This window comes from Myotis nattereri, assembly GCF_964212035.1.
Source record: "Myotis nattereri genome assembly, chromosome: 10".
NCBI lineage: Eukaryota > Metazoa > Chordata > Mammalia > Chiroptera > Vespertilionidae > Myotis > Myotis nattereri.
The window spans coordinates 22,084,956-22,111,814 of record NC_138085.1 but is presented as its reverse complement, the minus strand read 5'-3'; the positions used below and the strand labels follow the sequence as shown (position 1 = coordinate 22,111,814).

The 26,859-nt window shown below is 51.6% G+C and overlaps 1 protein-coding gene across 1 annotated transcript in view; it reads left to right on the top strand.

Moving 5' to 3' along the window:
• INPP4A (inositol polyphosphate-4-phosphatase type I A) overlaps window positions 1-26,859 on the top strand; it is a 115,680-nt gene that overhangs the window by 57,124 nt on the left and 31,697 nt on the right. The window contains exons 2-13 of the mRNA XM_081100669.1: window positions 2,632-2,702; window positions 3,585-3,792; window positions 4,421-4,465; window positions 13,016-13,134; window positions 15,456-15,572; window positions 16,076-16,155; window positions 17,567-17,678; window positions 18,708-18,798; window positions 19,134-19,281; window positions 21,955-22,085; window positions 23,837-23,941; window positions 24,399-24,507. Coding sequence (XP_080956795.1) covers window positions 3,687-3,792; window positions 4,421-4,465; window positions 13,016-13,134; window positions 15,456-15,572; window positions 16,076-16,155; window positions 17,567-17,678; window positions 18,708-18,798; window positions 19,134-19,281; window positions 21,955-22,085; window positions 23,837-23,941; window positions 24,399-24,507 — 1,163 coding nt within the window. The 5' untranslated portion in view covers window positions 2,632-2,702; window positions 3,585-3,686. The remainder of the gene's footprint in view (window positions 1-2,631; window positions 2,703-3,584; window positions 3,793-4,420; window positions 4,466-13,015; window positions 13,135-15,455; window positions 15,573-16,075; window positions 16,156-17,566; window positions 17,679-18,707; window positions 18,799-19,133; window positions 19,282-21,954; window positions 22,086-23,836; window positions 23,942-24,398; window positions 24,508-26,859) is intronic.

Sequence of the window (26,859 nt, the reverse complement as noted above, 5' to 3'; positions counted from 1 at the left end):
AACTGAAGGGCAGGTGGCTGTATCTTCATGAATAAGCTGGGGGTGGAGAGGGGGGAGGTTCAAGAGAGAAGAGCTCCTTCCTGGCTGATTTCATCTCCAGGTGCCACCTCTGCCTCCACCAGCAGGGGGTGCAGATTTCAGTGATGCAAGGGGGTGTTAGCCAAGAAAGGAAGCCATTTCCCCTCTTCTCCCCTGCTCCCCATCATGTCCTCAGACATGGCCACTGTCTTGCTGTGGCCTCCTGCTGGCTCTTTGCCTTTGTGTTACATTTTTTTAAGGAAGGGCTATAACCAGAACACAGGTGGAATAGTGTGTGGAAAACCCACATGATGCAGAACTGACGTAAACATCTTTCATACTGTGTTGTCTCCATTGCAGCCACTGAAAAAATTAAACTTTTTATTGAGGTAGGACCCCTCCCCTCCTCCCACCATCAGTACTCACCCCTCAGAAATACCACCAACTGGACTCTAACACCAAGGGCTCATTGGGCTGTGCCCAAACCTCATAGAAACACAGTTGCCTAGATGTGCTCTGTGTGCCTGGCTCTCCCCTTGATATCATTTCTAGGAGTCACCTGTGTTGTGTTCATCTGCTCTTGGTGGGCATTTGGGTTGTTTCTGGTTTTTGACTGTTATAAATGTTACTGCTCTAAATGTTCCTCACATTCTTTTGGGGGGAATAGAAGTATACATTTCTGTTAGCAGTTCCAGATTCTGGGGTGGATGAGTGTTCGGTTTGAGTAGATACTGCATTTTCCAGAGTGGCCATGCCCTTGACTCCTCCAGCAGTATATCAGGGCCATCACTCCTCATCCTCACCAACACTTGGTATTGCCGTCTTTTCATTTCAGCTATTCTAGTGGGTATGCACTATCTCATGCCCATGATGTGCCTTTTCCTGGTGGTTAATGAGGTGGAAGAAGGGTCCATGTGGTTGTTGGCTTTATTATGACCATGCCAACAGCCGTATGTCAGTGTTCACAGACGTTGACACTGACAACTGCAGTGGGCACTTGGGTTGGTCTCAGTTTGTCGTTGTAAGTCATACTGCAGTAAGCATCTCTGGATCATTGGCGAGAATTTTGTTGTGGACAAATTTTGATAAATAATGTTAGCTTCTTTTCCAAAATGCTTGTAGTACTCTAACATGTCATCAGCACTACAGGACAGTCCTATGGAATTTCCTCTAGGTCCGCCCACAAAGCATATTCTCAATAGAACTAACTGCTTTTGGCAGACTAATTTAGGGAATGTAGGTGTGGGGAGCATTCCTTTTATTATTATGAATGAGTCTGGCCCCTGTTCAAAATGTTTACCACATGTATTACTCTTTTATTAATTCTTACCTTTTGCTACTTGGATTTTTAGTGAGTTTTTAAAATTAATTTGTAAATTACAAATTCACAGATATTAATACTATAAGTACTTTCCCATTTTTATTGGACATTTTTGACTTGTATGCCTTCCGATTTCAGCACACTGATGCGTCTTCCCCTGGTGACGTCTACTGTGACCCCAGCCAGGCCATGCTTCTCGGCTGAGGCGCCCGGCTGAAGGTCCCTGGGTGTCGCAGCGGGAGAGGCAGGAGCACAGCCTCCAGGGACTGAGTTTTGCCCAGGGCGAGAGCACTGCCCTTCCCGTGGTCTGCACCCCAGGCCCTGGCATTTTCAGATGGCTCATGTGCTGGGCCCCCAGGTTCGCCCAACAGCTCCCCAGCAGTGCGAGGACTGAGTCAGAGTCGGGGGGGGGGGGTCCTATTTCACAATGGCCCCTACCTGCTTCACTGTGGGAGGCCAGCAGAGTTTGGGGAGCCCAGTGGAGTTTGCAGAGCCCTCTCCCGTTGTGGAAGGTCTGGTTCTCACTGCACCCTGTGAGATGGGTACAACTAGCTTCATCTTAGATAGCAAAATGCAGAGACTCGGCGGGGCCCAGAAGCTCTCTTCGGACCTGAGACCTATGGGAGGGAGGACTTGGACTCAGATCCTCACCTCCTCATTTTCCCTGATCCACCCCAGCTGCTCACGTGGCTCTTTGGGGCCGCCCCAAATTCCCCTGGGTCACCCCTGGAGTGGAACAGAGTGTGTACTGTCTAGTTCTCATTCGTTTGGGCTTTGAGCAAAACCTTTGTTTTTGAGCCAGAAGGTTAGATTGGTGTGTGGAAAGAGGAACATGAAACAGCTTGTGGCATTCCCATATTTCTAGGTATTGGAATTATAATGTACTAGAGGCCTGGTGCACGAAATTTGTGCACGGGAGGAGAGGTCCCTCAGGCCGGCCTGCACCCTCTCCAATCCGGGACCCCTCAGGAGATCTCTGACTGCCTGTTTAGGCCTGATCCCAGGGATCTTGGGCCTAAACAGGCAGTCGGACATCCCTCTCACAATCCGGGACCGCTGGCTCCTAACCGCCTCTGCCTGCCAGCCTGATCACCCCCTAACTGCCTTCCCCTGCTGGTCTGATCGCCCTTAACTGCTTCTGCCTTGGCCCCCACCACCATGGCTTTGTCAAGAAGGACATCTGGAAAATGTCCAGTCTAATTAGCATATTACCCTTTTATTAGTATAGATTCTTTCACAAGAACTCCCTGCGTGTTGACCAGCTTGTTAAGTGTATAACTTTCTATTTTTAGGTGATGGATTTGGATATGCTTCTATGAAGAAATGCCACGTGTCACTACTGAAACAAGAACAAACATGTCCAGTAAGTTGCTGGGTGAGTGAACCTCCTCAAGAGCGGGACCATGGGCCCTTCAGGTAGAGGTGCAGACACACGGAGAGAAGACGGGGCGTCTGGAAATCGCAGGCTTGGAGAGGGGTGTTTTAAACCAGCCCTTCTGCTCAGTCTCATTGCCTAACCTTCTAAAGGGTGGTTCCTTCTAGAGACAGCAGGAATGACCGCCTATGGGGCTGGGAAAATGTGAAACTCACTTCTTGCTGCTTCCCATGTGGAGGCTGTCTGACCCAGCCAGCCGAGGCCGCGCTCAGAGATGGCCACACCCCAGCGCAGCACTTGGCTCTCGAGAGGATCACATACATGTTTTGTGGGAAAGAAAGGCAGGACCGAGGCCCACATGAAGTTTCTGTAGCTCTGGGAAGAAAGAGGGCAAGGCTGGAGGGCATGTGCCTTTGTCTGTCCCGTGTCCCACCGAGCTGTTGTAACCAGGGTGGCAAACCCCTTCATGCACCTGTATCCTAACAGAGGTTGTAGCGAATTGGCTTTAAATTTTATGAAATTCTATGAGACTTGCCAATGGGAAAGCTTGATAAAGCAAATAAAATCTCAAAAGCCATGTTTTACGATTGTTGTAAAACATCATTTAAGGTGGCATGTCTTTGTCAGAGAGAACACGATTTCTGTATGGGTCCCTCGGGCCTGCGGTGTTGTTGTGTGAGTGCGCTGGGGAGCGTGGGGAGCGTGGTGACTGAAGAGACCTAGACCATCAGACTCTTCTTCCCCCGGCCCGACCTGCTGGGACCCTGGCCTTGCTGTGCCTGCTCGCGTAGCTCACGCACTCTCTGTGATCTCACAGTGCCTTTCTGCCACCATCTGTGCTTCTTCCCATTGTTCGTTCCCATTTCTCAGGACTGCTGCCACCTTAGGGGATAGGGCTGGATGACAGCTCTTCCCAGGGAGTCAGGCGTGGTCTGACCCAGGAGCAGGAAACACATCATCACCAATGACATCATGACAGCAAGAGAGCACAGCCCTCGCCATGGCGCCAGGGCCCGTGCACTGCAGCGGGCTTCCACCATTGATGTGGCAGCTGACATGCTTGGCCTCTCTCTGGCAGGTGAGCCTCTTGGGGCGGCTCCAGTGGTTCCGACATGGCAGTTCTGGGAGGGCCACGCATGCCGCCTTGGGCACCTGGTGGACAGCCAGTATGAGCCCCCTGTGACTGCCCCAGGCTGGAGGGTGCCACCTCTGGGTGAGTCAGAATAGGGAGGAAAAAGCCAGCACTCTCCCTGACACTGCCTCCGAGGGAGCCAGTCTGCTGCAGGTTTCCAGCCAGGAGATGATATGGGAGTGTCCATGGGGCCTGTCTGGCCATTGCCCAGGCCATAGTAAAAGGCCTGTCTGTTGTGGGTATGCAGACCTGGAAAGGTAGGGGTTTGGTTTTAGAGCCTGAGACTTTCTAGAAATCTCAAAACAAAAAGTTTATAAAATGAAGAAATCAACTCACATAAGTTTTGCATATAAAAATAAGTAGAATGTTGGAGTTCCCCCTCCCCCCAGTTTTATTGAGAAATAATTGACACATATCACTGTATGCATTTAAGGTGTGCGGCATGACGGTTCAATTTACAAACACTGTGAAATGATGATAAATGTGTTGGGGTTGTGTGTTTTTTGTATAAAATCTGAAAGCAGGGAAAAGTTGATTAAGGCTGACTTTTGTCTGGCATTTCTTTTTTATTCAGGAAATCTACAAGATCCAGATGAACCCATTTTAGAGTTCAGCTTAGGTGGGTGTCTTTCATTGTTTTAGGTAACAATATATGTTGCTCAAAAACAAAAACACAACTGCTGGCCCGAGTCTTAGAGAACTTGCTGCCACCATCTGCTGCTGACGTGTTGCTGAGAAGATGAACCTGGAGGCTGATGTGGACTTCCTGTGGGTGGGGGGCCTGGGGGACTATGCCTGCAGGGCTGGAAGTGGTGAGCCCACCCTGAGCTGCTGAGACCGGGAGGGGTGAGAAAGCGGGGTTTAGGGCTAGCGGTGTCAGCCCCTGGCCAGGAGGCCTGTGTGGTTGAGTTTGGCTTCCTAGTCCTCATTCCCTACTCTGACCGGAGGTGATGACACTTGCGTGCTCTCCCTCTCGGAGCATCAGAGAGACTGCGCCAGCCCTGGGATCGGGAAGTGTGGCAGGAGAGCAAGGCAGGGTCAGCTGGGAAGCTCCTCTGGGGGCACTGAGCTCTGGTGGTCCTCTCCCCTCCCCGCATCTCCTGGACGGGGGTCAGCATTGGCCAGTGGCCTGGCAGAGGTGTCCAAGAGGTGCTGTGAACCAGATGGCCTGGAATCTTATCCAGACTGTGCTGTAAACTAAGTGCCCAGCCTTGAGCCTGCCCTTGACCTTGCTGGATGGGTTTCTTCATGAGTCGTATGAGGTGTTGCCATTTGAGAGACAAGCTCATGGTGGTTAAAATAAAACAAGGGCTTTGACAAGTTGCTAAACCCATAAAAATGTAAGTGCATTATCACCAAATTTTAAACTCTGAAAACGTCTTCATTACAGGTTTCATGCTCCTAAACTAGTTCAGGGTCCCCAGCCCTTGCCAGGTGCCTGGTCTGCAGTGGGTAGTGAGCACAGCTGTGTACGGGATGCCCACCAACCTAGACCTTTATTGCTCTTTACAAACTGTGATGCCAGTCCAAGTTTCACAGCAAAGTGTGAGCACGCTTCCGCCCTTGTCCTACGTCACCCCAAACATCAGGGAGAGTAAGAAACAGAAACAGACTCTGTGCAGCGTATCATTTCTTTGACATGTACTTTCTTTGACCTTGTCTTCCACTTTCTGCAAGTTCTCTATTCTTCCAAGTTCTATCTTTTCTTTCATGTTGCGGGCCTTCAGTGAAGTCTGGTCATCTTTGACTCTTCTTTCATTTTGTTTTAAGTCAACATTGAGGTATAATTTGTATGTAAAATGTACCCATTTTAAGTGTAGCATCAGTGAGTTTTGATAAGCATATTATGTATGTAACCACTAGCCTTGCCATCGCCCCAAAGGATTCTCATGTCCTCAGCCTCACTCCCAGTCAGCTGTCGGCCTGTTTCCATCACTGCAGTGAGGCCGTGAGAGTTTCACATGATAGAACCATGCAGTGCCCAGCCTCTGGGTGCGCCGTGCTCACTTCGGTAATGCTCTGGACTCGTGCTGGACGTGCAGTTCTGCGGCCAGACTCATCCTGCCTTGCTGAGTGGCTTCCATTGTGTGCACCAACCATAGTTTATTCTGCTGACGGACACGTGGGTTGTATATAAATTTTATATTTACATGAATATAGTTACTGTGTATTTTATATACTAAATTATATATTTTAGATTATAATTTATAGCCTCAAGAGAAGATGGTGTATACATCCAATAAAAACAGGGTGCTCTAAAGAGAAAGAGAACAGTTGGAAAACATGGATAATTTTAGAAATTTAAAATAGGGTAGAAAATATTTTAAAATTCAATAAAGTATGGAAGATATTCAAGGAATTATCTGAGAAAGTAAAACTTTAAATGTGAAATAGAAAACAGGAGAGAAATTGAAATGGAAAATTAGCAGATTCGGGAGGTCTGAAACTTAGTAGAGAAAAGAGAAAAGAATGTGAGGGAGGGAATGACCAGGCAGTGGCACCAGGGTCTGTCAGGACTGAAGAAGGTGTGTCTGGGTTAAAAATGCCTACCAGGCCCCGAATGTTGGAAACACCTGTCCTGAGACCCATCGGGTGAAATTTCACAGCACGAGTAATCCAGTGAAGACTCTGAAACTCAGAGGAGGGCACATCCACAGGCCAGGGATGAAGCGAGTGTGGCGATGCTCCGCCACGGGAACGTGAAGGCAGTGGGCAGCACCTTCAATGCGGGGAGAGAACTGTTTCCTACCCAGAATGCTGTGCTCAGCCAGGCTGTCAGTCCAATGTGAGGGTAGGAGGAAACTTGGCTACAGAGTCTCAGAAAAACTTACTTCCCCACATCCTTTCTCTGGACGTTGGTGGAGGGTGTGCTTCACGACAAGGGGCGTGAATTGAGAAGAAGGGCGACCTGGGGTCTAGGAAACAGGTAGGGTCCAGCACAGGAGAGAAGTGAAAGAAACCCCACTTGGCTTATAATGAAAACTGCTCACAGGATATGGATTTAATGATGCAGAATATGGACTTAACCAAACAAGGAGCTAGACTGATGGAGCACAGAGAGCATGAGAGTTGATAGAATTGAGTTGAGACCCTCACCCCTAGATAGGAATCAGGCTGTTTCTGCATGTGACAAGTCAAGTAATACATATATATATATATATATATATTAAAAAGTACTGTCCTGGCCAGTGTTGCTAGATGGTTAGAGCATTCACCCACGGACTGAAGGATCATGGGTTCAATTCCCAGTCAAGGGCACATACCTGGGTTGCAGGTTCTATCTCTGGCCCAGTTGGGGCACTTGCAGGAGGCAGCGAGTCAATGTGTCTCTCTTGCATTGATGTTTTCTCTCTCTTTCTCTCCCCTTCTCCTCCTCCTCCCTCCTTCCCTTCCTCCTTTCTTCCCTTCCACTCTCTCTAAAAACCAATAGGAAAAAAATGTCCTTGGGTAAGGATTAACAAAAAGGAAAGTACTTATTTTAAAACATCTATTACAGCAAATGTTAGAGGAAAAGAAAATCCTGAGAGAGAGAAACTCAGATGGCATTTTGGTGTGAGTCCGTCCAGGTATTTTTGCACCCACACAGCACTATAATGATTTTGGTTTGTAGATGGTGGAATTCCTTACAGAAATGTCACCCTAGTGTTAACATGGCTTTTTCTCTCATGTAGCAAAATATTACTGTCACCTTTCATTCTAATAAACATGGAACTGCTTCATCGTACTGGGTACCCAGAGAGAATCTGCGTACGGCTGTGCCACACTCACCGTAACTCGTCACTGTTGGTGACCCCTAGGTTCCCTCCTGTTTGCCGCTATAAACACCACCAGAGTGCGCGTAGTTGCACATAGATCTTTCATGTATTTTGCTGGTTATTTTCTCAGGACAAATTCTTGGATCTGGAATTGCTGAGTCAAATGATATGCACCTGAAATATGCTTTATTCTTTACCTCAGCAGTGTTTGCTCAGCTGGGATTACAGGTGATATGGTTGGAGAGACAAGGCATGCATGTCAGAGATTAATGGTTTCTGTGGAAACATACTGAAGGAGTGATATAAGCAGTAAACAGAAGGAGAGGGGGCCGGGGACTGCTGAGAGAAAGCCTTGTGGGAGCTATGGAACTCAGAGCTAGGAATTAAACATTGGCTGACATTTAGGTAGGCTGGGTCGGGGGTGAGGCCAGGAGGGAATGTCACTTGTGGGAAGGTGTGTTCTGAAGGTGGCATTTGGCTCATCAGCCCTTAAACTGATATGTTTTCCCGCCTTTGGCCACCTGTTATTGCTCAGCCATCAGTTGTATTTGGAAACCCAGCTATTCTGGCCTTGCATGTGTGTGAACCACACCTGGTGAAGGCAAGCCGAGAGGGACCAGACCAGGGCTATCTTAAGGGCACAGCATAAAGGAGAGGGAGGCGGCAGAACAGTCCAATCCCTGATTGCTGCTGAGGTAGACTCGTAGGAAAGATAGAAGAGAACTTAAAACATAAAGCTTTAAAGGTTCTGGAAGTAAACCAATGAAATAACTCAGCCTCAGGGTGGTCCGAGATTTCTTAAAAAGCGAAAGCACTAACTCTGTGCTTCAGTTTGCTATTGTTGCCAGTAACACACCACCACAAATTTAGCACTACAATGACACAAGCTTACTATTCTTTACAGTTCCCTTAGGTCAAAACTCCAGTGGGCTCATCTGGGTCTCAACTGGGCCTTACAGCACCAAAGTCAGCCCGTCGGTAGGGCTGCGTTCCTTTCTGGGGGTTTCGGGGAGGGGGGGGTTTCCTTGCTCATTCAGATTGTTGGCGAAATTTAGTTCCTTACCGTTTTAGGACTGTGCTCCCATTTCTTTGCCAGCTGCCATTTGAGGCTGGTTCTTGGCTTAGAAAGGCCCTCACCTTTCTTGGGTTGTGGGTCCCTTCCATCTGCAGGGCCAGCAGTGCCAGGTTGGGTCCTTCCATACCTTGGATCTCACCTTTCTCCTTGATCACATCTTTCTGACTCCACCTTCCTCTCTGCTTTAAGAGCTCACGTGATCAGATTAAGACCGCTCAGATGATCCAGAATGACCTCCCATGTCACATCTGAGGATTCCATGACCCAGTCACATCTGCAGCCCTTTGCTGAAGATGTAATATATTCACAGGTTCCAGGGACAAGGACGTGGATACTTTTTGTGGGGGAGGGACATTTTTCTGTCTACCAGTCCCTAAAATTAAAAATCTAAAATAAAATCTAAAAATGTTTAAGAAAATATCTGATAAACCACAGATTGGGAAAAAGATATCCACAGCACATATACTGGACAGAGGGCAGCTGTACAGTAGAATGCTTACACACCAGCAATTAAAAAGTCAACAATCCAATTTAAAAATAAGCAGAAGTCTTAATTAGGCTCTTGATGAAGTTATAAAAACGGGCAGTAAGCATATGGTGAAAAGATGCTTCACATCACAGAAGTGCAAATTAAAACATCTATTGGAACAACAGAAGTAAGCACCAAGCTCACCAATGTCAGCGGTGATTGGCATTCCTGCACGTTGTGATGGCTGTAAAATGGTGCGGCCACTTTAGAGAACTGTTAGCTGTGAAGTGAGACCTGTCCTCTGATGTAACCTCGAAATGCCACCCTTAGGTGCTTGTCAAGAGAAAGGAAAACCTCAGTTCACAGAAAGACTTGAACAGGAATGTTTATAGCACCTTTATCTATAGTGGCTCAAAGTGAAGCAACCCAAATGTCTACTAACAACATGGATAAGAACACTTGGTGCATTTATACAATGGGATATATATATATATATAGAACAATATAAATGAATCTTAAAACATTCCACTTATGTGCAATTCAAGAATAGACAGCAGTGATGGAAGTGAGGTAGTGACTGCATAACGACCGGTTGCTGTCATGCGCACAGAGGCTGGAAGTAAGGGGAACTTTCTAGCCTGAGGGAAAAGTTCTACCTTGCTTTGCTGATGGTCACATGGTACATATGACTCTCAGAACTCAAAAGCCAAGCCCTTTGTATTTTATTATCCTATTAGAGGCCCAGTGCACAAAATTTGTGCACATTAAAAGGGAATTAATAGAGGAAGTATTTTAATACTGCTATTTGCCCTTTGTCTATAATAGAAGTGTCAGAGATGAAAGAAAATTAGTAAAATGTATATGAAAATCTCCCTCCTGTCAGAGTCTGGGGCACACCACGGAACCCAGAGTCAATCCCCGCCCACCTGCACCCAGACCCAGCCAGCTCCACCCCCATCAATCCCTGCAGGGTGGAGGGTGCAACCTCAGGTCCCCCGTCAAGCCCCGCCGGGCAGGAGGGCAGCCTCAGATTCCCTCAGATCCCCCGGCCCTGGGTCAGGGGGCACAGCCTCAGATTCCCTCGCCCAGCCTCAGGTCTCCCGACCCCAGCGCGGGGCAAGGGGCACAGCCTCAGGTCTCCCAGCCAGGGTGTGAGGATGTGATGACTATTTGCATATTGGCTCTTTATTATATAGGATACTGGAGACCTGGTGTATGAATTCGTGCATGGGTGGGGTGCCTCGGGGTAGCCTTCAGGGATCAGGTCCCAGCTCGTGCCCCCAGGCTCACAGCCCCAGCTCACGCCCCCAGCCCCGCGGCCCCGCCTGGCACCCTGCCTTGGCCTGGTGCTGCCCGCTCACCTGCTCCACCATCCCGCCACAGTCCTGGTCTTGTCGGGGCCCATCGAGGCTGGCAGTGCCTCTACTGCCGCCCGCTGCCAGTGCTGCATCGCTGATGTCCATGTTCCGTGCTGCCCCATAGTGGTCAGTGCACGTCATAGCGAGTGGTTAAACTCCCAGTCGAACTCCTGAGGGACAATTTACATATTAGGCTTTTATTATCCTGTCTAATAATAGAGAAACATGGTAATTAACTGTAACTTCACTACCCTTCCCATTGGCTAATCAGCAGGATATGCAAATTAACTGCCAACAAACATGGCGGCCGGCAGCCATGCAGCTGAAGTGAGCAGGAGGCTTGCTTGCTCCAGTGATGGAGGAAGCCAAGGTTCCCCGCCTGCCTCAGCCCAGCTCTGAGCTCTGGATGCAACAATGTTGCAATTATAGAAGCTAAACAAACTCCAGAAACCTGCTTTCAGCCGGCAGCGCGCTCAGAGCTTAGAGCGCCAGTGATGGTAACAGAGTTTCAATTATAGAAGCTAAACAAACTCAGATACCTGTTTTCAGCCAGCCGCGGGCTCAGAGCTGGAGCCGGCTCTCAGCTCCAGTGACAGCTATAGAAGGTAAATAAATCCCAGAATAAAAAAAAAAAGAAAAAAGGAGAGGCTGGGAGCTTCAGTCACCCGCCAGCCTGAAAACGGCCCTCACCCCCTCACCCAGACTGGCCAGGCACCCCAGTGGGAACCCCCACCCTGAAGGGAATGTGGCCAGCTGCAAACAGCCATCAGCCCATCATCCAGGCTGGCCAGGCACCCCAGTAGGGACCCCCCCCCCCCCCACCCTGAAGAGGGTGTGACTAGCTGCAAACAGCTATCAGCCCCTCATCTAGGCTGGCCAGGCACCCCAGTGGGGACCCGCACCCTGAAGGGGGTGTGACCAGCTGCAAACAGCCATCAGCCCGTCATCCAGGCTGGCCAGGCACACCAGTGGGGACCCCCACCCTGAAAGGGGTGTGACCATCTGCAAACAGCCATCAGCCCCTCATCCAGGCTGGCCAGGCACCCAAGCGGACCCCCACCCTGATCCTGGACACCCTTCAGAGCAAACCAGCCAGCCCCCTCCCATGCACCAGGCCTCAATCCTATATAGTAACAGGGTAATATGCAAACTGACCCTAACAGCAGAAAGACTGGGACTGACTGGTCACTATGACACACATTGACCACCAGGGGGCAGACGCTCAATGCAGGAGCTGCCCTCTGGTGGTCAGTGCGCTCTCACGGGGGAGCCAGCTCTCAGCTCCAGTGACAGCTATAGAAGGTAAATAAATCCCAGAATAAAAAAAAAAAAGAAAAAAGGAGGCTGATGGCTGCCAGTACAGCAGTGGTGGTGGGAGCCTCTTCTGCTTCCTCAGCAGCGCTAAGGATGTCTGACTGCAGCTTAGGTCTGCTCCCTGCTGGCAAGTGGACATTCCCCGAGGGCTTCTGGGCTGCCAGAGGGATGTCTGATTGCCAGCTTAGACCCAATCCCCCCGGGGAGCAGGCCTAAACCAGCAAGTGGTCACCCCCAGGGCGTCCCAGACCGCAAGAGGGCACAGGCCGGACTGAGGGACACTCCCCTCCCCCCAGTGAACGAATCTCATGCACCGGGCCTCTAGTATCCAATAAATAATGAAGATTCAAGATATATGAGATGATATTACAAGGGATAATCAGAGAACCAAAGTTAATTTCCAGAAGTAAAAGTTAATTTCTAAATTTTAAGTCACTAGAGAGCATTCTAAAAATCAAATGAGAAAGATGGGAGCAGGAACAACAGTGTGAGGCCCTCCAAAATTTTTTTCCTCCATAAAAGGCAATGAGAACACTGACAAAAAGGGTCGAAGTCAGTTGTTTGAGAACTCCGAAAGCAAGCAAAAGCCAAGCACTCGGGGGTAGTTATTGCTCTGCCAGAAAAGCTGCTTCTTCCGGTGCAGAACTTTGATTTGCCGTACATTTAATCAGTTCCATGGAGCATGTTTCTTCATGTTTTTCTGTAATGACAAAGTGTCTTATGGTCGGTAGCATTTGCTGGTCTCATGGCAGTGGGTCATCTTTCTTTCGCAGTGTATTTTACAAAGGTACATGTTAGAGTCCATGCAATAGGACCGTTTTCCCTGTAAGTCACTTCTACCATTGAACTTCTGAGTCTTATCATCTGTCCCAAAATGCTCAGTACACTAGGTGTGCATGTGAGATTGTTGGCTCTGTGCTCCATTCCACGGATGCAGAAAGCCCTTTGGGCTCACCTTCCCTGCAGCTAGGGCACTGCTGCCACGGCGTCCGGGGAGGTGGTGGTGGTGGTGGTGGGGGGGGGGGGGGTGAGTAGAGATTGTTTCCAATTAAAAAATCAGCTCCCTGTGACAACAGACCGTGCAATTGCCTCATCCTTTTGAGTGTCATTTACTGTCTTTGCTCTTTGAGTGTGTGTGGAACACAACTAACTAGAGCCTGATTTTAAAGGATTCTTTTCTCCCATCTTGATTCCATAGCTTGTAGTGAGCTGCATACGCCATCGCTAGATCGGAAACCAAATAGTTTTGTAGCAGTGAGTGTGACCACCCCGCCGCAGGCATTCTGGACGAAGCACGCGCAGACGGAGATCATCGAGGTGGGTGCTGCTGGGCCCGGGGCTCGGGGGCAGGCTCGCCGCGGTCTCACCCTGGGGGAGGCTGCTCGGCGACCTGAGCCCATGTAGCCGGGATCATTTCTATGTGAATTCTTGCTGTTGTCCATGTGTTTTTAGTAAGTGATATTTTTCATCACAGTTCTGGAGGGCACTGTTTTTGCCATGTGCTTTACAATCATTGGTCAGTTACTGGCTGGGTATTTTTGAACAGTGATGCTATAAAGTTGGCTGCCTTTTAAGAGGAAGATCCAGTTCTTCCTTGTCACTTCCAGTTGGAGAGTAACTCTTAACCAACCCTCCTAGTGGACATAGCCCTGTGTTAATTGGTTTTTATCTTTATATCCTTTTGAGTTGTGTGTTATATACTTACTTTTTCATTAAACTAAATGTTATGCACTCACCTCGGGAATTTTACAGAAGCCGTTTAGATAATTGAGCACATTGTGTAAGTTGTGAAACTAAGAGTAGGCGTTGCTGTGGGATTCCACAGGCTTCTGCTGGCGATGTGAGCTCCTGTGTGAATTGTCCGCCCTGGCAATCTCCATCAGGCTCCACTGCACTTCCTCCTCGTCCCTAGCTTTACATCTTGGAAGATAGACCTTTTCATTCTCTTGTAAACTTATTTCCAAGTTCAAGTCAGCAATCCTGTTTCTAAGCCTTTGTTGAGCACTGTCTGTACACGCAGCACAGTGCTGGGCGCTGCGGGTGATGCAGAGGCCATTGAGGCCCCAGCCCTGCCCCCAAGAGGTTGGCCATCCTTGGGGGGCGGGGGGATGAATGAAGGTGTCCGCATCTGTACCTAGCAGAGTGCGGGTGTGTGAAGGGTGAGGATGGCACCAGGAGGATGGGTTCCCAGCTAGTTCTGAGGATCGGAGGTGGCTTCCTACGCCACTTAGTGAAGTTCTGACTCGGTAAGTCGGGTGGGGCCCAAGACACTGTTTCTCCCAGGCTCCAGGTCATGCCCACGCTGCCGGTCTAGGGACCACAGCTGCAGAGCATTGCAGAGTTCTGTAATGGCGATGGGGAGCATCATGTGTCTTGGAGAATAACGTCAGCCTGTTCATGTGTGCAGAAGGCACAGGTGGAGAGCAAGGGGAACGCCTCAAAAGTCAGGCTAGGAGTTTTAGGCTCAGGTGAGGGTCACCTGAGCAGAGGTGTGTGAGGGAGTGCGATGTGGCACCTGCCGCATTGGGAAGGAGGGGCAGGAGGGGTGCCTGTGAGAGAGGATTTTTAAATTTTGTTTTTTTGTTAATCCTCACTCGAAAGAGTGTATTTTTCCCATTGATTTTTAGAGAGAGTAGGAAAGAGAGAGAGAGAGAGAGAGAGAGAGAGAGAGAGAGAATATCATCGATGTGAGAGAGGCACATCGATTGGTTGCTTCTTGCACGTGCCTGACCTGAGCCAGGGATTTAACCTGTAACCCAGGCATGTGCTCGGCAATTGAACCTGAGACCCTTCAGTGCTCGGGCTGATGCTCTAGCCACTGAGAACACTGGCCAGGGCGAGGGAGGGTTTATGGATGAGTTTATTGTAACTTGGAGGTTGAGAACGACAGAGAAGCAGGTACCAAAGCAGATGCCCAAGTTGGTGGCCTCCTTGGTCGAGAGTCAGAACTGGTTGACAGGGGCGGATGGAGGGAGGCCGGCGCTGTCCAGCAGGTGTGGAGAGACTGGATCTGGAGCTGCAGAGGGCGCTCAACCAGGGCATGGCCCCCACACAGGCACAACCGTTAGCCGTTCGGCTGAGGTAACTAATGCTGCCTGAGAAAGAGATTTGTTATTGTGGGGCTTTGGGGGTGGGGGAGCGAGGCTAAGCTGCCAGGAATAACCACCTATGATCTAGAAACTAGCAGCTAGTCCTCAAAAAAGGGATAGGCTTAAATAGGTCAGGCCTTAATTATTTCAAACCACAGGATTCTAGAAGTAAGAAACGACTTAAGCTATTCATTTCCTCTTCCATCTACCTTGGCACACCTTACAGGAACAGCCCAAAGTAGTAGATCCAATTGCATAGCGTATCTCAAGCTGAACGACACGCGAACGTCAGCCTGTTTCCATGTTATAGAAGCCTCCCACTGAGGGGGCCCTCGGGACATGCCTGGGCCCAGCTGTGTCTGGATCGGGAGGGGTCTGTGGGACGCCTTTGTTCCTGAAAAACAGGGTTTTCGTTGACTGCATTCGTTTAAGCTGCCATGAGCATTTGTGTTGATCCAAGTTGGTAAGAACATTAATTTCTCGTTCTGAAATGAACAGTCACTTTAAAAATTCACCTCTGTGTTCTGAGGATTTTCTTTTCCGTTCTAGGGAACCAACAACCCTATATTCTTAAGCAGCATTGCCTTCTTCCAAGACTCTCTCATCAATCAGATGACGCAGATCAAACTCTCCGTGTACGACGTCAAAGACAGATCTCAGGGAACAGTTAAGTAGCGTGTGGTTCAGGGGCCTTTCTTCGCTTCTTAAAGCTGGGCAGTCATTTCAGCAAGAGGAGCACATGCGCCTGGCTTCACCACTGGCTCACTAATTGATGTCCAGTGGGATTTGCCTTTTTTTTTTTTTTTTAAATATATTTTATTGATTTTTTACAGAGAGGAAGGGAGAGAGATAGAGAGTTAGAAACATCGATGAGAGAGAATCATCGATCAGCTGCCTCCTGCACATCCCCCACCGGGGATATGCCCGCAACCCAGGCACACGCCCTTGACCGGAATTGAACCTGGGACCTCTCAGTCCGCAGGCCGACGCTCTATCCACTGAGCCAAACCGGTTTCGGCAGGGGATTTGTCTTTGGAATTTCTTCCTGCACATCCCTGTTGGGCTCCTTCAGTGAGGGTCAGAGGTGCTGTGGGCAGCAGCCTGCAACCCTGGCCGGGTCATGCGGCCGAGGCACAGCACGGGCTCACGCTGTGTTCCCTCTTCCTCAGATGTACCTACTGGGCTCTGGGACATTCATTGTCAAGGATCTGCTCCAGGACAGGCATCATCGGTTGCATTTAACACTAAGGTTGGTATTTAATTTTGTTCCTTTGAGAGGATCTCGAGTTCTGAGGTCCAGGGACTGATGGGGAAGGGCCCCATTTCCTGCCTCTCCCAGAAGCTTGTCTTAGCAAACAGCCTGTCAGGGGGCTGATGGAGGGGGCATGTGTGGCATCCGCAGGAAATTGAGCACAGCTGGACTCAGACCTGCAGGAAGACCTCGATCACATCTGATCGGCGAGATGAGTTTATAGTGTCTGCTTCCTCCCCAACAGAGTGTCAGCTCCCAGAAAGCAGGGCTTTTGTCTATTTTGCTTCATTGCTGTATCCTAAGGCACATAGAACAGGGCTTGGGGCTCAATAAATATTTACGGGGGCGGGGGGACCCCCCACCATGTCCCTGGAAGAAAGATGTCAAGATGGCAACCCTTCCCAAATTCATTTTAGGGGCAACTCCCACCCAACCCCTGTCTTGGTGGTCTTGTTTTCAAAATAATGTGAAAATTGGGAAAACATTCCAAAATAGCAAGGAAATGTTGGCAAAGAGGATTAATTCCCTGCCCTAATTCTCTGCAGCCATGGTGATAGCAGTGCCGCCGGCATCGGGCAGGACAGGAGCCCTGCAGGCGCCTGGTTGGTGTGGAGACCTGACTGGGAGAGAGGAAGAGTCCTAGGGAAACGAGAGGGTCATGGGGAAAGGGGTCGTAGAGGAAAACACCCGGGTACACGATGTGCCGGAGCAATCCTAGTTGGACCGCGCACACGTAAGAAGTGGATTTGATCCTCTGTAAGAGAAGCTGACGGTGACTGTTGGGATCGTGTGGGGAAAGGACTTTCCAGGTGTGAGGACACTGAGAGTCACAGAGGCAGTTGGCACAGCAGTGACCACAGGAAAGTTGACACTGGCTTGGTCAGACGTCTTCCATAGCAGTCCCGGCGTCCCTGGATGAGTCACATGGGCCCATGCAGTGCAGCCCCCACAATCTCAGGGGGGGCCTGACGGGTGGAGTAGCAGCAGCTGTGCTGTGTCAGGAATCAGAGGCTTTGGGAAACCCTGGGTGGCCTCAGCTGACTTAGGGTCCAGGCCTCAGCCTTGGGGAAAATCAAAGCTTGAGGCCGGCAAGGAGCAGGAAGGGTCTGGTCCCAGAAGGTTCTCTCCAGTCCTCATTTCCAGACGTGTCCCCATTGCTGTGTGGGGCAGGGGTCAGCCCAGGGGAGCAAGCACTGGCTCCTCCCCTCAGGTCCCCAGGCATGCTCGCACTTCTGGGGCTTGGGTTCCCCGTCTGCCTCCCCTGGAGTCTGGGCGTGCAGCAAGTGCTGCCCGACTGGCCAGCCGGCCAGGTCCCGGCACGCCCTGGACCTCGGTGACAGATGCTGAGCTTACGCAGAAATGGAGCCCAGTCACAACGCCACTTCCCAAAGCGCGTTGCTCGTTGCAGGTCTGCAGAGAGTGACCGTGTGGGTAACATCACGGTGATCGGCTGGCAGATGGAGGAGAAGTCAGACCAGCGGCCTCCAGTGACCCGGGCTGTGGACACCATCAACGGGAGGGTGAGCACCCCCTTCATGGGAAGGAGCGATGGCCCCTGTCTAGATGGGCTCTGCCTCTGCCGGAGGGAAGGAGCAGGTGGGCCTGCACTGTCGACCCGCCATAGGACCTACCAGTCCTCCGGGTGCTTCTCAAAGGGGAGACAGGGGAGCCCCTCAGGCTCTGCTGCCCTGGAGCCTGCCTCTGCCCCGCCACACGGGCCACCTCTCCAGAATGGGAAGAGGTGGGGGGAGCCTGGCGGAGGGGCTGCCGTCAGGAGGGGAGAGGGGTGTGGAGGGGGTGCAGTCAGGAGGGGAGAGAGGTGGTGGGAGTGCAGTCAGGAGGGGAGAGGGGTGTGGAGGGGGTGCAGTCAGGAGGGGAGAGAGTTGTGGAGGGGTGCAGTCAGGAGGGGGGAGAGGTGGCTGGGGTTGGGGTGGGGAATGAGACCCAGACTGTCTTTGGTATTTTGTTAGAACCTTCCTCTCCCAGGCACTCAGGTGCTCATGGTCACCTCATGCACACACATCTCAATTCTGCACACGTCCTGCCGCCTCTCACACCCCTCTCAAGGCTCTGTCTTCCCATCCCCTTTTCCTCCCATGCTGTCTCCTCACCTTCTCTCGCACTCTCATGTTCAGAGACAATCTGTGCTCTCAGACTAGAATTCCAGTTTAGAACTGAAGCGCTGGTACATATCATTTTAAAATACAGAGATAGGCCATTTTACCCCAAATAAGCCCAGAACGTCAGCTATGGAAATATTTCTGGGTATCGTTTTCCCTCCCTTTTACTTTACACGTCAAAACACTGAAATATGAGGTAAAATGACATAGTCGAAAGACAGGCATTTCTGGAAAATTTTGAGTGGGACACGTCCACTGTACTGGGACGTGGGTTGAGCAGTCGGTGGCCTAGGTGACCTATTCATTGTGGAGTTGATGGTGCCATTCACCTTAAGAGCTCCTTCATGAGACCTGGCGGCCACCACCCCTGCGGAGTGCGCTGGGCTCACCTGAGCCTAGGGCGTCTCGTGCTTTTCTCTACGTCACTAGATGGTCCTGCCCGTGGACGAGAGCTTGACCGAAGCGTTGGGAATCCGATCCAAATATGCTTCGCTGCGTAAAGACACTTTGCTGAAATCGGGTGAGCGGATTCCTCCACGGCCCTCTTGCCCCTCTCGGAGTGTCCAGTCGGGCCCACAGTCACCCTTTCCGCCCACCTCTGTGACTGTCTCTTGCCGACATTGGCCTTAGTGGCTGCCGGCCTCGCTGGCACAGCCCTTGTAGTTGGGAGTTCGTGGCTCCTTCTGGGACAAGGGGATTGCATGTCCCAGGGGAAGAGCATTCAGGCTCAGTCACTTGGGGGGCTTTGGGTTTAAATGTTTGATTGAGATGAACAGTCAGGATGCTTGGGGGCGTGGGGAGGAGGCCCGGCCAGGTCTGCAGCTGCTCACGCGGCCTCCGTCTCCCGTCCCTCAGTGTTTGGTGGCGCCATCTGCCGCATGTACCGCTTCCCCACCACCGACGGCAACCACCTGCGGATCCTGGAGCAGATGGCGGAGAGCGTGCTCTCCCTGCACGTGCCTCGGCAGTTCGTGAAGCTGCTGCTGGAAGAAGATGCTGCCAGGTGAGGCCCACGTGGAGCGGCTGTCCGCCCATCATGCCCACGCCGCCTGCCTTCTGGAAAGCTCTTAGATGTGTGTGGTGGACGGAGCACTGGCCCCAGATAGGCCAGATAACAAGCCAGCTTCCGCCCTTGGCTGCTTTGTGGCCTGGGCGTCTCCGAAGCCTCCCTTTGCTCATCTGCATCCTGAGGTTTCTGTGCAAAGACTTCACAAGACAATGTGCCTGGAGCACTACACACGCCCGGGACTCATCCCGCTCCCTTCCCTCTCCTTTCACCACTCTCTTGGCCTCAGGAAGTCAAAAGTAGCTGGTCATTCTTTGGTGATGGCTGCCGGGGTCAGCCGTTTCCGTGGGCAGGGCCACAGTGATATGGGCTCCAGAAAGTTAAGCAGGACCCATTGGGCATCCTTCCAGCTCAGGGCATGCGCCACTGGTCCCCAGGCAGGGAGGAGCCAGGGTGGCTCAGCATGTAGGTTGTGTCTCCCGTTTGCCCTTCACTGTCATTACTGCTCCTTGTCATAAAACGATGTTAATGACAGACACAATTAACAAAAGCGTGAACGAAAACATTGTAGCCAGAATCCTTCTGTGTTAACACACAACTGTTTCATTTTAAATTTTCATCTTAAAAAAATTCAAACTTAAAAGAAAAATGGCAAGAAATGCAAAGAGCTGCTTTCTCTCTATTCATACATCTTTTATATGTATTTTAATTTTTACATTTTTCCTCTCAGCTTTTTTATATCTGCCTTTATACATAGCTACCCTATATCTTCACTTTTCTTATCATTTCTAGGTAGGGCATCATTTCTCACTGTTGGCACTAGGTATATGCTCACGTGCACTGTAACTTTAAAGACTGTTCACGGAAGCATTTTGCTTTCGAGGGTTGTGCTGCTTTTCACTCTAGCCACGTGGCAGGTGCTGTGCTCAGTGCGAGGCTCCTTGATGAGCGAGACACCTGGGAGACAGTCATTAACAGAACTGGGGGCCACACATGGAGCCCCAGATGTGTCAGCAGGAAGTAAAAGGGGGCCCTGAGAGGGAGGGTGGTCTGAGCAAGCCTCTGTGACATTAAACTGACCCTTGAAGCATAAGAAGGAGCCACATGAAGCACAGGCAGAGACCTCCAGAGGGACCACAGGGTGTGTGTGAGCCGAGCTGAGGCTGGGCCAGGGGGCCTCTAAGCGAGGGTGCTGCTCTCCCGCAAGCCCCGCAGCCTGATCTGCACAGGGTGCGTGTGAGCCGAGCTGAGGCTGGGCCAGGGGGCCTCTGAGCGAGGGTGCTGCTCTCCCGCAAGCCCCGCAGCCTGATCTGCACAGGGTGGGTGTGAGCCGAGCTGAGGCTGGGCCAGGGGGCCTCTGAGCGAGGGTGCTGCTCTCCCGCAAGCCCCACAGCCTGATCTGCACAGGGTGCGTGTGAGCCGAGCTGAGGCTGGGCCAGGGGGCCTCTGAGCGAGGGTGCTGCTCTCCCGCAAGCCCCGCAGCCTGATCTGCACAGGGTGCGTGTGAGCCGAGCTGAGGCTGGGCCAGGGGGCCTCTGAGCGAGGGTGCTGCTCTCCCGCAAGCCCCGCAGCCTGATCTGCACAGGGTGGGTGTGAGCCGAGCTGAGGCTGGGCCAGGGGGCCTCTGAGCGAGGGTGCTGCTCTCCCGCAAGCCCCACAGCCTGACCTGCACAGGGTGTTCTTTTACATTAACTTCCCTAATCCTTACCCAAAGGTATGTGTTAATTGACTTGGCAGCGAGAAGAAGGGAGAGAGAGAAACAGATCAGTTGCCTCCTGTACATGCCCAACCAAGGATCGAACCTGCAATCTGGGTATGTACCCTGACCGGGAATCAAACCCACAACCTTTTAGTGTACAGTTCGATGCTCCAACCAACTGAGCCACACCAGCCAGGGCAAATTGATTTTGCTAATATAATAATAAAGTAGTACAATGTTTTTTAACATCAGACAACTTAGTAGATTCCTAAAAACTTCTATAAATTAGGTTTTTCCCCTTCGAAGGAAAATGTGCATAGTATAAAAAGCTAAATACTGCCGAAGGCTGTTAAAAACGTTAAGTCTCAAGGTTTCGATGTTAGTGTTAACTGCTGTATTTCTAAGTGTATGCACAGAGTACTTTTAATCAGTACTGATTTCTTATAAAATGAGGATTTTAGGTCTTTTATACTTTCCTGCTCCCCAGGTTCCTAAAACGGTTACCTGTTTTTTTGTTTGTTTGTTTTTAATTCGTCTTGTGTTTTGTTATTTTTCTGGAGACAACAAATCATAGCCGTTACTTACAGGTCTCCAGCCCCTCGTGTTTGGGAGGGTCACAGGTCATTCTGCTCTGCCCAGGCCCAGTGGCTGCAGCTTGAGCCTTCGCCCATGTGGTTTCTGTCAGGAGCCAGGGTGTCGGGCCAGGGCGGAGCTGCTCTCCCCTCTGCTCCTCCACTTAGTTTGCCTCAAACATTTGGCTGCGTTTCTGTAAAAAGCTGCTCTGTGCACTTGCCCTGTGGTCGGATCTGCGTCTCGTCTCGTGCAGCCCTTCCTCCTGGAGGGCCCGTCACGCCCCTGCTGCTCTGCTTAGACTCCGGTGCTGGGCCCTCCCTGGCATCTCCGTGCTTCTGTGTGCACTTGGTTTTCTGGTGGTGCAGACCCTGGGCCTCACGCCTGTGTTTTCCTTGCAGAGTGTGTGAACTGGAGGAGCTGGGGGAGCTGTCCCCCTGCTGGGAGAGCCTCCGGCGCCAGATTGTCACTCAGTACCAGACCATCATCCTCACGTACCAGGAGAACCTGACCGACCTGCATCAGTACAAAGGTGGGCGCAGGTCTCTCCATCACTACTCGCACACTTTCTTGTTCCCGCTGGGACTCGACCCCAGGAGCGCTCAGGTAGTCACACTGGCAGACACTCAAATGGATTTTTCAAAATAGATTCTCATGGAGGTGTGAATTCTCTAAAATTTAGATTTTTCAGGTCCTAATTAAGAAGGCAAATCTGTGAATTACATTGAAAATTCCTTCCGAGGAGCCATGTGCCAAAACAACCACTGTGCGATGAGATTTCGGAGAGACCAATGGCCCAATAGCAGTGAAATGCCCGAAGGATGGAGGCCCTGTGCCTTCGACAAGCACTTTCCTCCATTTCCCAGTTTAACAGTGGCATTTGCATTGAAATATAGATTGAGTGGAACTCGCTATTTTAAGGCTCCAAAGGGAGGTGGAGTACAGACACCTCACCTTTTCTTGAAAGATACCCTTTGATTTTCAGAACACTCTCAGGGAAGGTTTAGAAGACTGTTCTTAACTTCCTTTTTATTCCAAACGGAATGATTTTTTTTGGGGGGGGGGGGGGGGAGGCGTTCCATTACTTTATTCTCTATCTTTAGATTCTTCCCTCCTTCTGCTCTTCATAATGAAATTTCAGGCTTGAAAGAAATCATAAGCCCTTACCGTACTTTTGACCCAGAACGTGTGAGCATGCCCATGAACTTGGCTGTGGAGAAGTGAACACAGGAGTGATAATAAGATGCTGGCACCCTGGTTTGCTCTGAATCTGAAGAATAGATCCCAGTGTATTTCTAAGAGAAAAGGCAGGATTTGTTTGAAGGAACGTAGGGACCTACCAGGCTGGATGCCAGTTACCTGGGAGAGTCTGACACCACACAGCCCGAGTTTTCTGGAGCAGAGCCTCTCAATGTCACTGTGTCTAAATGCCCAGTCTTACTGATAGCAGATTCTGCGATTCCAGCAGGCTCCCCGCTGCTGGTGCCAGGGCCGCCGTACATGCCCAGTGAGCAGCCTCGTGCAGAGCGGACAGTGCCTGCCTGTATTTTGTATCCTGGCAAAATAAATCTTCCTTTCTTCACCGCTTACCTCTTCTACCCTGATTGTCAGTGTAGTTTGTAATTCCTTTATTTTCTGGGCATGGAGTTCCTTTATTAGTTACAGATTTTGACTGTGGAAATCAGATCGCAGATCTTTGTCACACAACATCGTCCACCTGCTTGACCACCCAGTGTGCACAGGGGAGCCTGTTTGAGTTTGCGTTCTAGTGGCCAGAACTGGTGCTGCCCAGCACCTGTCCATCCCCACAGCCCGGGTGGTGAGCAGATCTTGCCATCACTTTTCAGGATTGAGAAGTGCTGCTCTAGTTGAACCAGTCCCGGAGGTCTGGGATGATGGCAGCCTCTAGAGCTGGAGCAGGCAGTCCTGGCGTGGGCCTGGCTTTTTATAGTGCTGCTGGCATCCTGTAGCACAGAGAGCCTCCTGCTGTGTCAGCCTCTCTGTGAAGAGTGGAGTCATGGGTGGGCAGGCATCCACCATCCTTCCTGAGGCTGCCTCCTGCCTCCATTCCCCACCTACACCCAGAGCCAGTCTCCTGGCCAGCGGGCTGCCCTCCTTTAGCGTCTGGAAGTGAAATGCGCTTGTAGGCAACGCAGAATTGCCAGGGCTGCGACCACCCATACCTGCTTTCTGAGCAGCGTCCCCACAGTACCCCTTTCTACTGCCATTCGTGAGTGCGGATACATGTTGATGCCCTTTGTTTTTGAATATTCCGTTTCTTAGGTCCCTCGTTTAAAGCGAGCAGTTTGAAAGCAGATAAAAAGTTGGAATTTGTTCCCACAAACTTGCATATACAAAGAATGAGGGTTCAGGACGATGGAGGATCAGGTAACTGCGGCCTCTCTTGTGGAACCCCTGTCACTCTGTTCCCCTGTGCACGTCGGCCCTGCACTGCCCCACATCTGCACCAGCCTTGCCTGCATGTCCTGCTGGGCAGCTTGATGAGAGACACATCTCAGGACCTTTGTAAGGTCTTCATTCAGAGCACAAACCCCTTCCTCTCGTGTCTCCTCCGTCCAGCTTCCTTTGCATGTCTGTGGCAGAAAGCTGCCCATCCGTCATCCTCCCCAAGTAGGGATGCAGGCTGCGTGTTGCCTTCAGCCCCATGTGGCTTCACCCTGGGAGTTTAGGGGCCCGTGGACAGCCCAGGCTGTGGGGCTCAGGGAACCGCAGCCTGCGTGGCCCTGGGGGAGGGTCAGGCCCCAGACCTGTGTGCATATCCCTGTAGCTGGCTCGTCCGCAGGCCCAAGCCCAGGGTAATGAAGGAGAGCTTTCTGTCATTCAGATCAGAGCTATGACATCGTCACCATTGGGGCGCCAGCCGCACACTGCCAAGGTTTTAAGTCAGGAGGCCTCCGCAAAAAGCTGCACAAATTTGAAGAGACCAAGAAACAGTAAGTTCCTGTGGGGGTTCATGGTCCTCATATGGCTGTGTGATGCTTCCTGGGTTAAAACATCAGAACGTGAGCACAAACGCACCAGCCCTTCAGCCGCTGCTGCGTCGTGAGAGGCTGCCTACTGCCCCTGTGCTGTTCTGTGCGCCACTGGCGGGGGCTGGGGGGCCAGCTGGTCAGTAGTCCTGTCCCTGCACATGGAAATCACCTTGAAGGCGGTGCTTTTGGCAGCTGCCCTGAGTGGACTGCTGGCTCTGCTGTCCGTGAGAGTCGCTGGCTAGTCTGTGAACATCCCCAGGTGTGCAGCCTGGGAGAGGCTGTTCCTTTCCTAAGGGATGCTGTGGAGAAACATTCCCAGTTTCAAAAAGGCTTGAGGGGCTGCACGGATCTGCCGTGCTGAGCAGGAAGCTCCCAGGCAGCAGGTGGGAAGGCTGGTGCAGAGCGCAGTGAGGTGCAGCTGGAGGCACGGGGATGCTCTGGGGAGAGGAGCGAGAGGAGAGCTGGCCTCAGTGTGGGGCCGACAGATGTGGCCTGGCCTGAGGAGCTCTGGGCCTGGCGTGAGCAGGGCATGCGTGGGAGCAAGCACACGGGGTGCTGTGGAGCCTGCAGCAGGGGTGGCAGGGAGAGACCTGCGAATCCGAGCTAGTGCGTTGGGCACGGGGGAGGTGATCTTCCAGAATGTCAAGATTTAAATCGGTGAAGGGATGGGCGTGTAGGAAGTGGAGGTGGTGTGTCGAGGTTACTCTGAGATCCTGGGACCTGAAATAGAGAATGAAAGGCTCGGGCTTGGGGAGGACGATCATGATGTGAACGTTTTGAGGCTGAAAGGAAAGATGGAAGTGAGTGAGGCAGGTGGAGGAGAACATGGACCGAGCAGGTTCTGGAGAAGATGAAAAGAGGCAGGGCCAGGCAGTGAGCCAGGGACGTGGAGAGCAGAGGCTGCAGGCAGAGTTTTGAGGTGGGAAGGCGCAAGCTGAGGTTTGGTGGAACAGCCCCTGCAGAATGTGGAGTTGGAAGGCCACACTCGTCACTGGGAATGGAACGGGCTGAGGGAAGGTGAATAGAAGGCCCAGGGAATGAATGGCCAGGGAGTCCCCTCAGGTGGTCAGGTGGAGCGTTAGCAGGCGCCGGAGCCAGGAGGCCCTGGCCGGGCTCTGTGCTGCCGTGGCCGGGAGTCAGGACGTGGCTGGAGAAACGGACCTTGGACTGGACCAGGGATGGGTGAAAGGTCAGGGGCAGTGTTGGGGCAGGGATGCCGCTAGGAGTGTCGCTGGCCATGGCGCTAAGGCTGGAGGGGACAGGTGAGGAGTGTCCATGCAGATGGGTGCGCAGGCTGCCCTGAGCCACGGAACTCCTGGAGGCGGGAGGAGGGGGAGCAGGGAGGGCCTGGTGTGGAAGGGGAGCTCCAGCCTTGGGAGGGGGAGGCTGCAGACAGCCTGTTCCACCTCGATGCATCCCCACCAAGGGCCCTTCCTGCTCAGACAAGCCAGGTGGCCAGGCCCGCTGTGGGCCCACTGCCCCCGGTGTTTCTCTGGACATTGTGACAGCCCAGGGCTCCTGTCCCACAACTGCACAGCCAGCAGAGATCTGTGTGTGTCACACTGCTGCACGGGGTGTGTGGAGTATGAGCGTGCGATTGAGGGTGGCACGGGGCCTTGGAGGGAAAAGCCAGTCAAGAGGGGTGCCCCCGGCTGTCCTCGTCCCAGGAAGGCCGGCGTGCTCATGCCCGATGACGCTGCGTGTTAACTTCAGAACGTCTCAGCCCCTATATGCCTTTGTGGTATTTTTCAAATATATAATATGACTTTTTATGTAACGTCCTACTAAAGTCATAGGCACTGGTGGGAGCGGTTTTCCTCGTTGAAACTTCCTTCAAGTGCAGCCGCACCGTGCCCACCAGGGATGTGCCCGGGGCATGAGCACCCGCGAGGCTGTCAGGAATGAGCACCCGGCTCATGCGTTAGTTGTCCTTCAACTATCAAATTCAAGTGTTTTGACAAAACTGGGCTTTTAAATTTTTGGTTTGCATTTGGTATTTGCTAACACATGCTAATATGTCACTTTGGTTCTTTTCTTTAGCAGTTTTGAGGAGTGTTGGTGAGTTTTCTGTCTGTGCAGAGAGTCTCTCTGGGTCTTGCTCTCCTGCAGAGAAGCCTGTGCTGTCCGCTGTCCCCTCCCCGAGAGGCGCTTCAGCCTCCTGCGCTGTGGCCCCCACACCTTCCCTTCCAACTGCAATGTTCTTGGATGATGAATAGCCAGCCCAGCCTCTGCTTTGTCTTTAAAATCCGGGCCTTTGTTGCTGTGCTCCCCCGAGGGCAGACCTGGTCTGCTTCTCCCCAGGCGGGGAGTCCG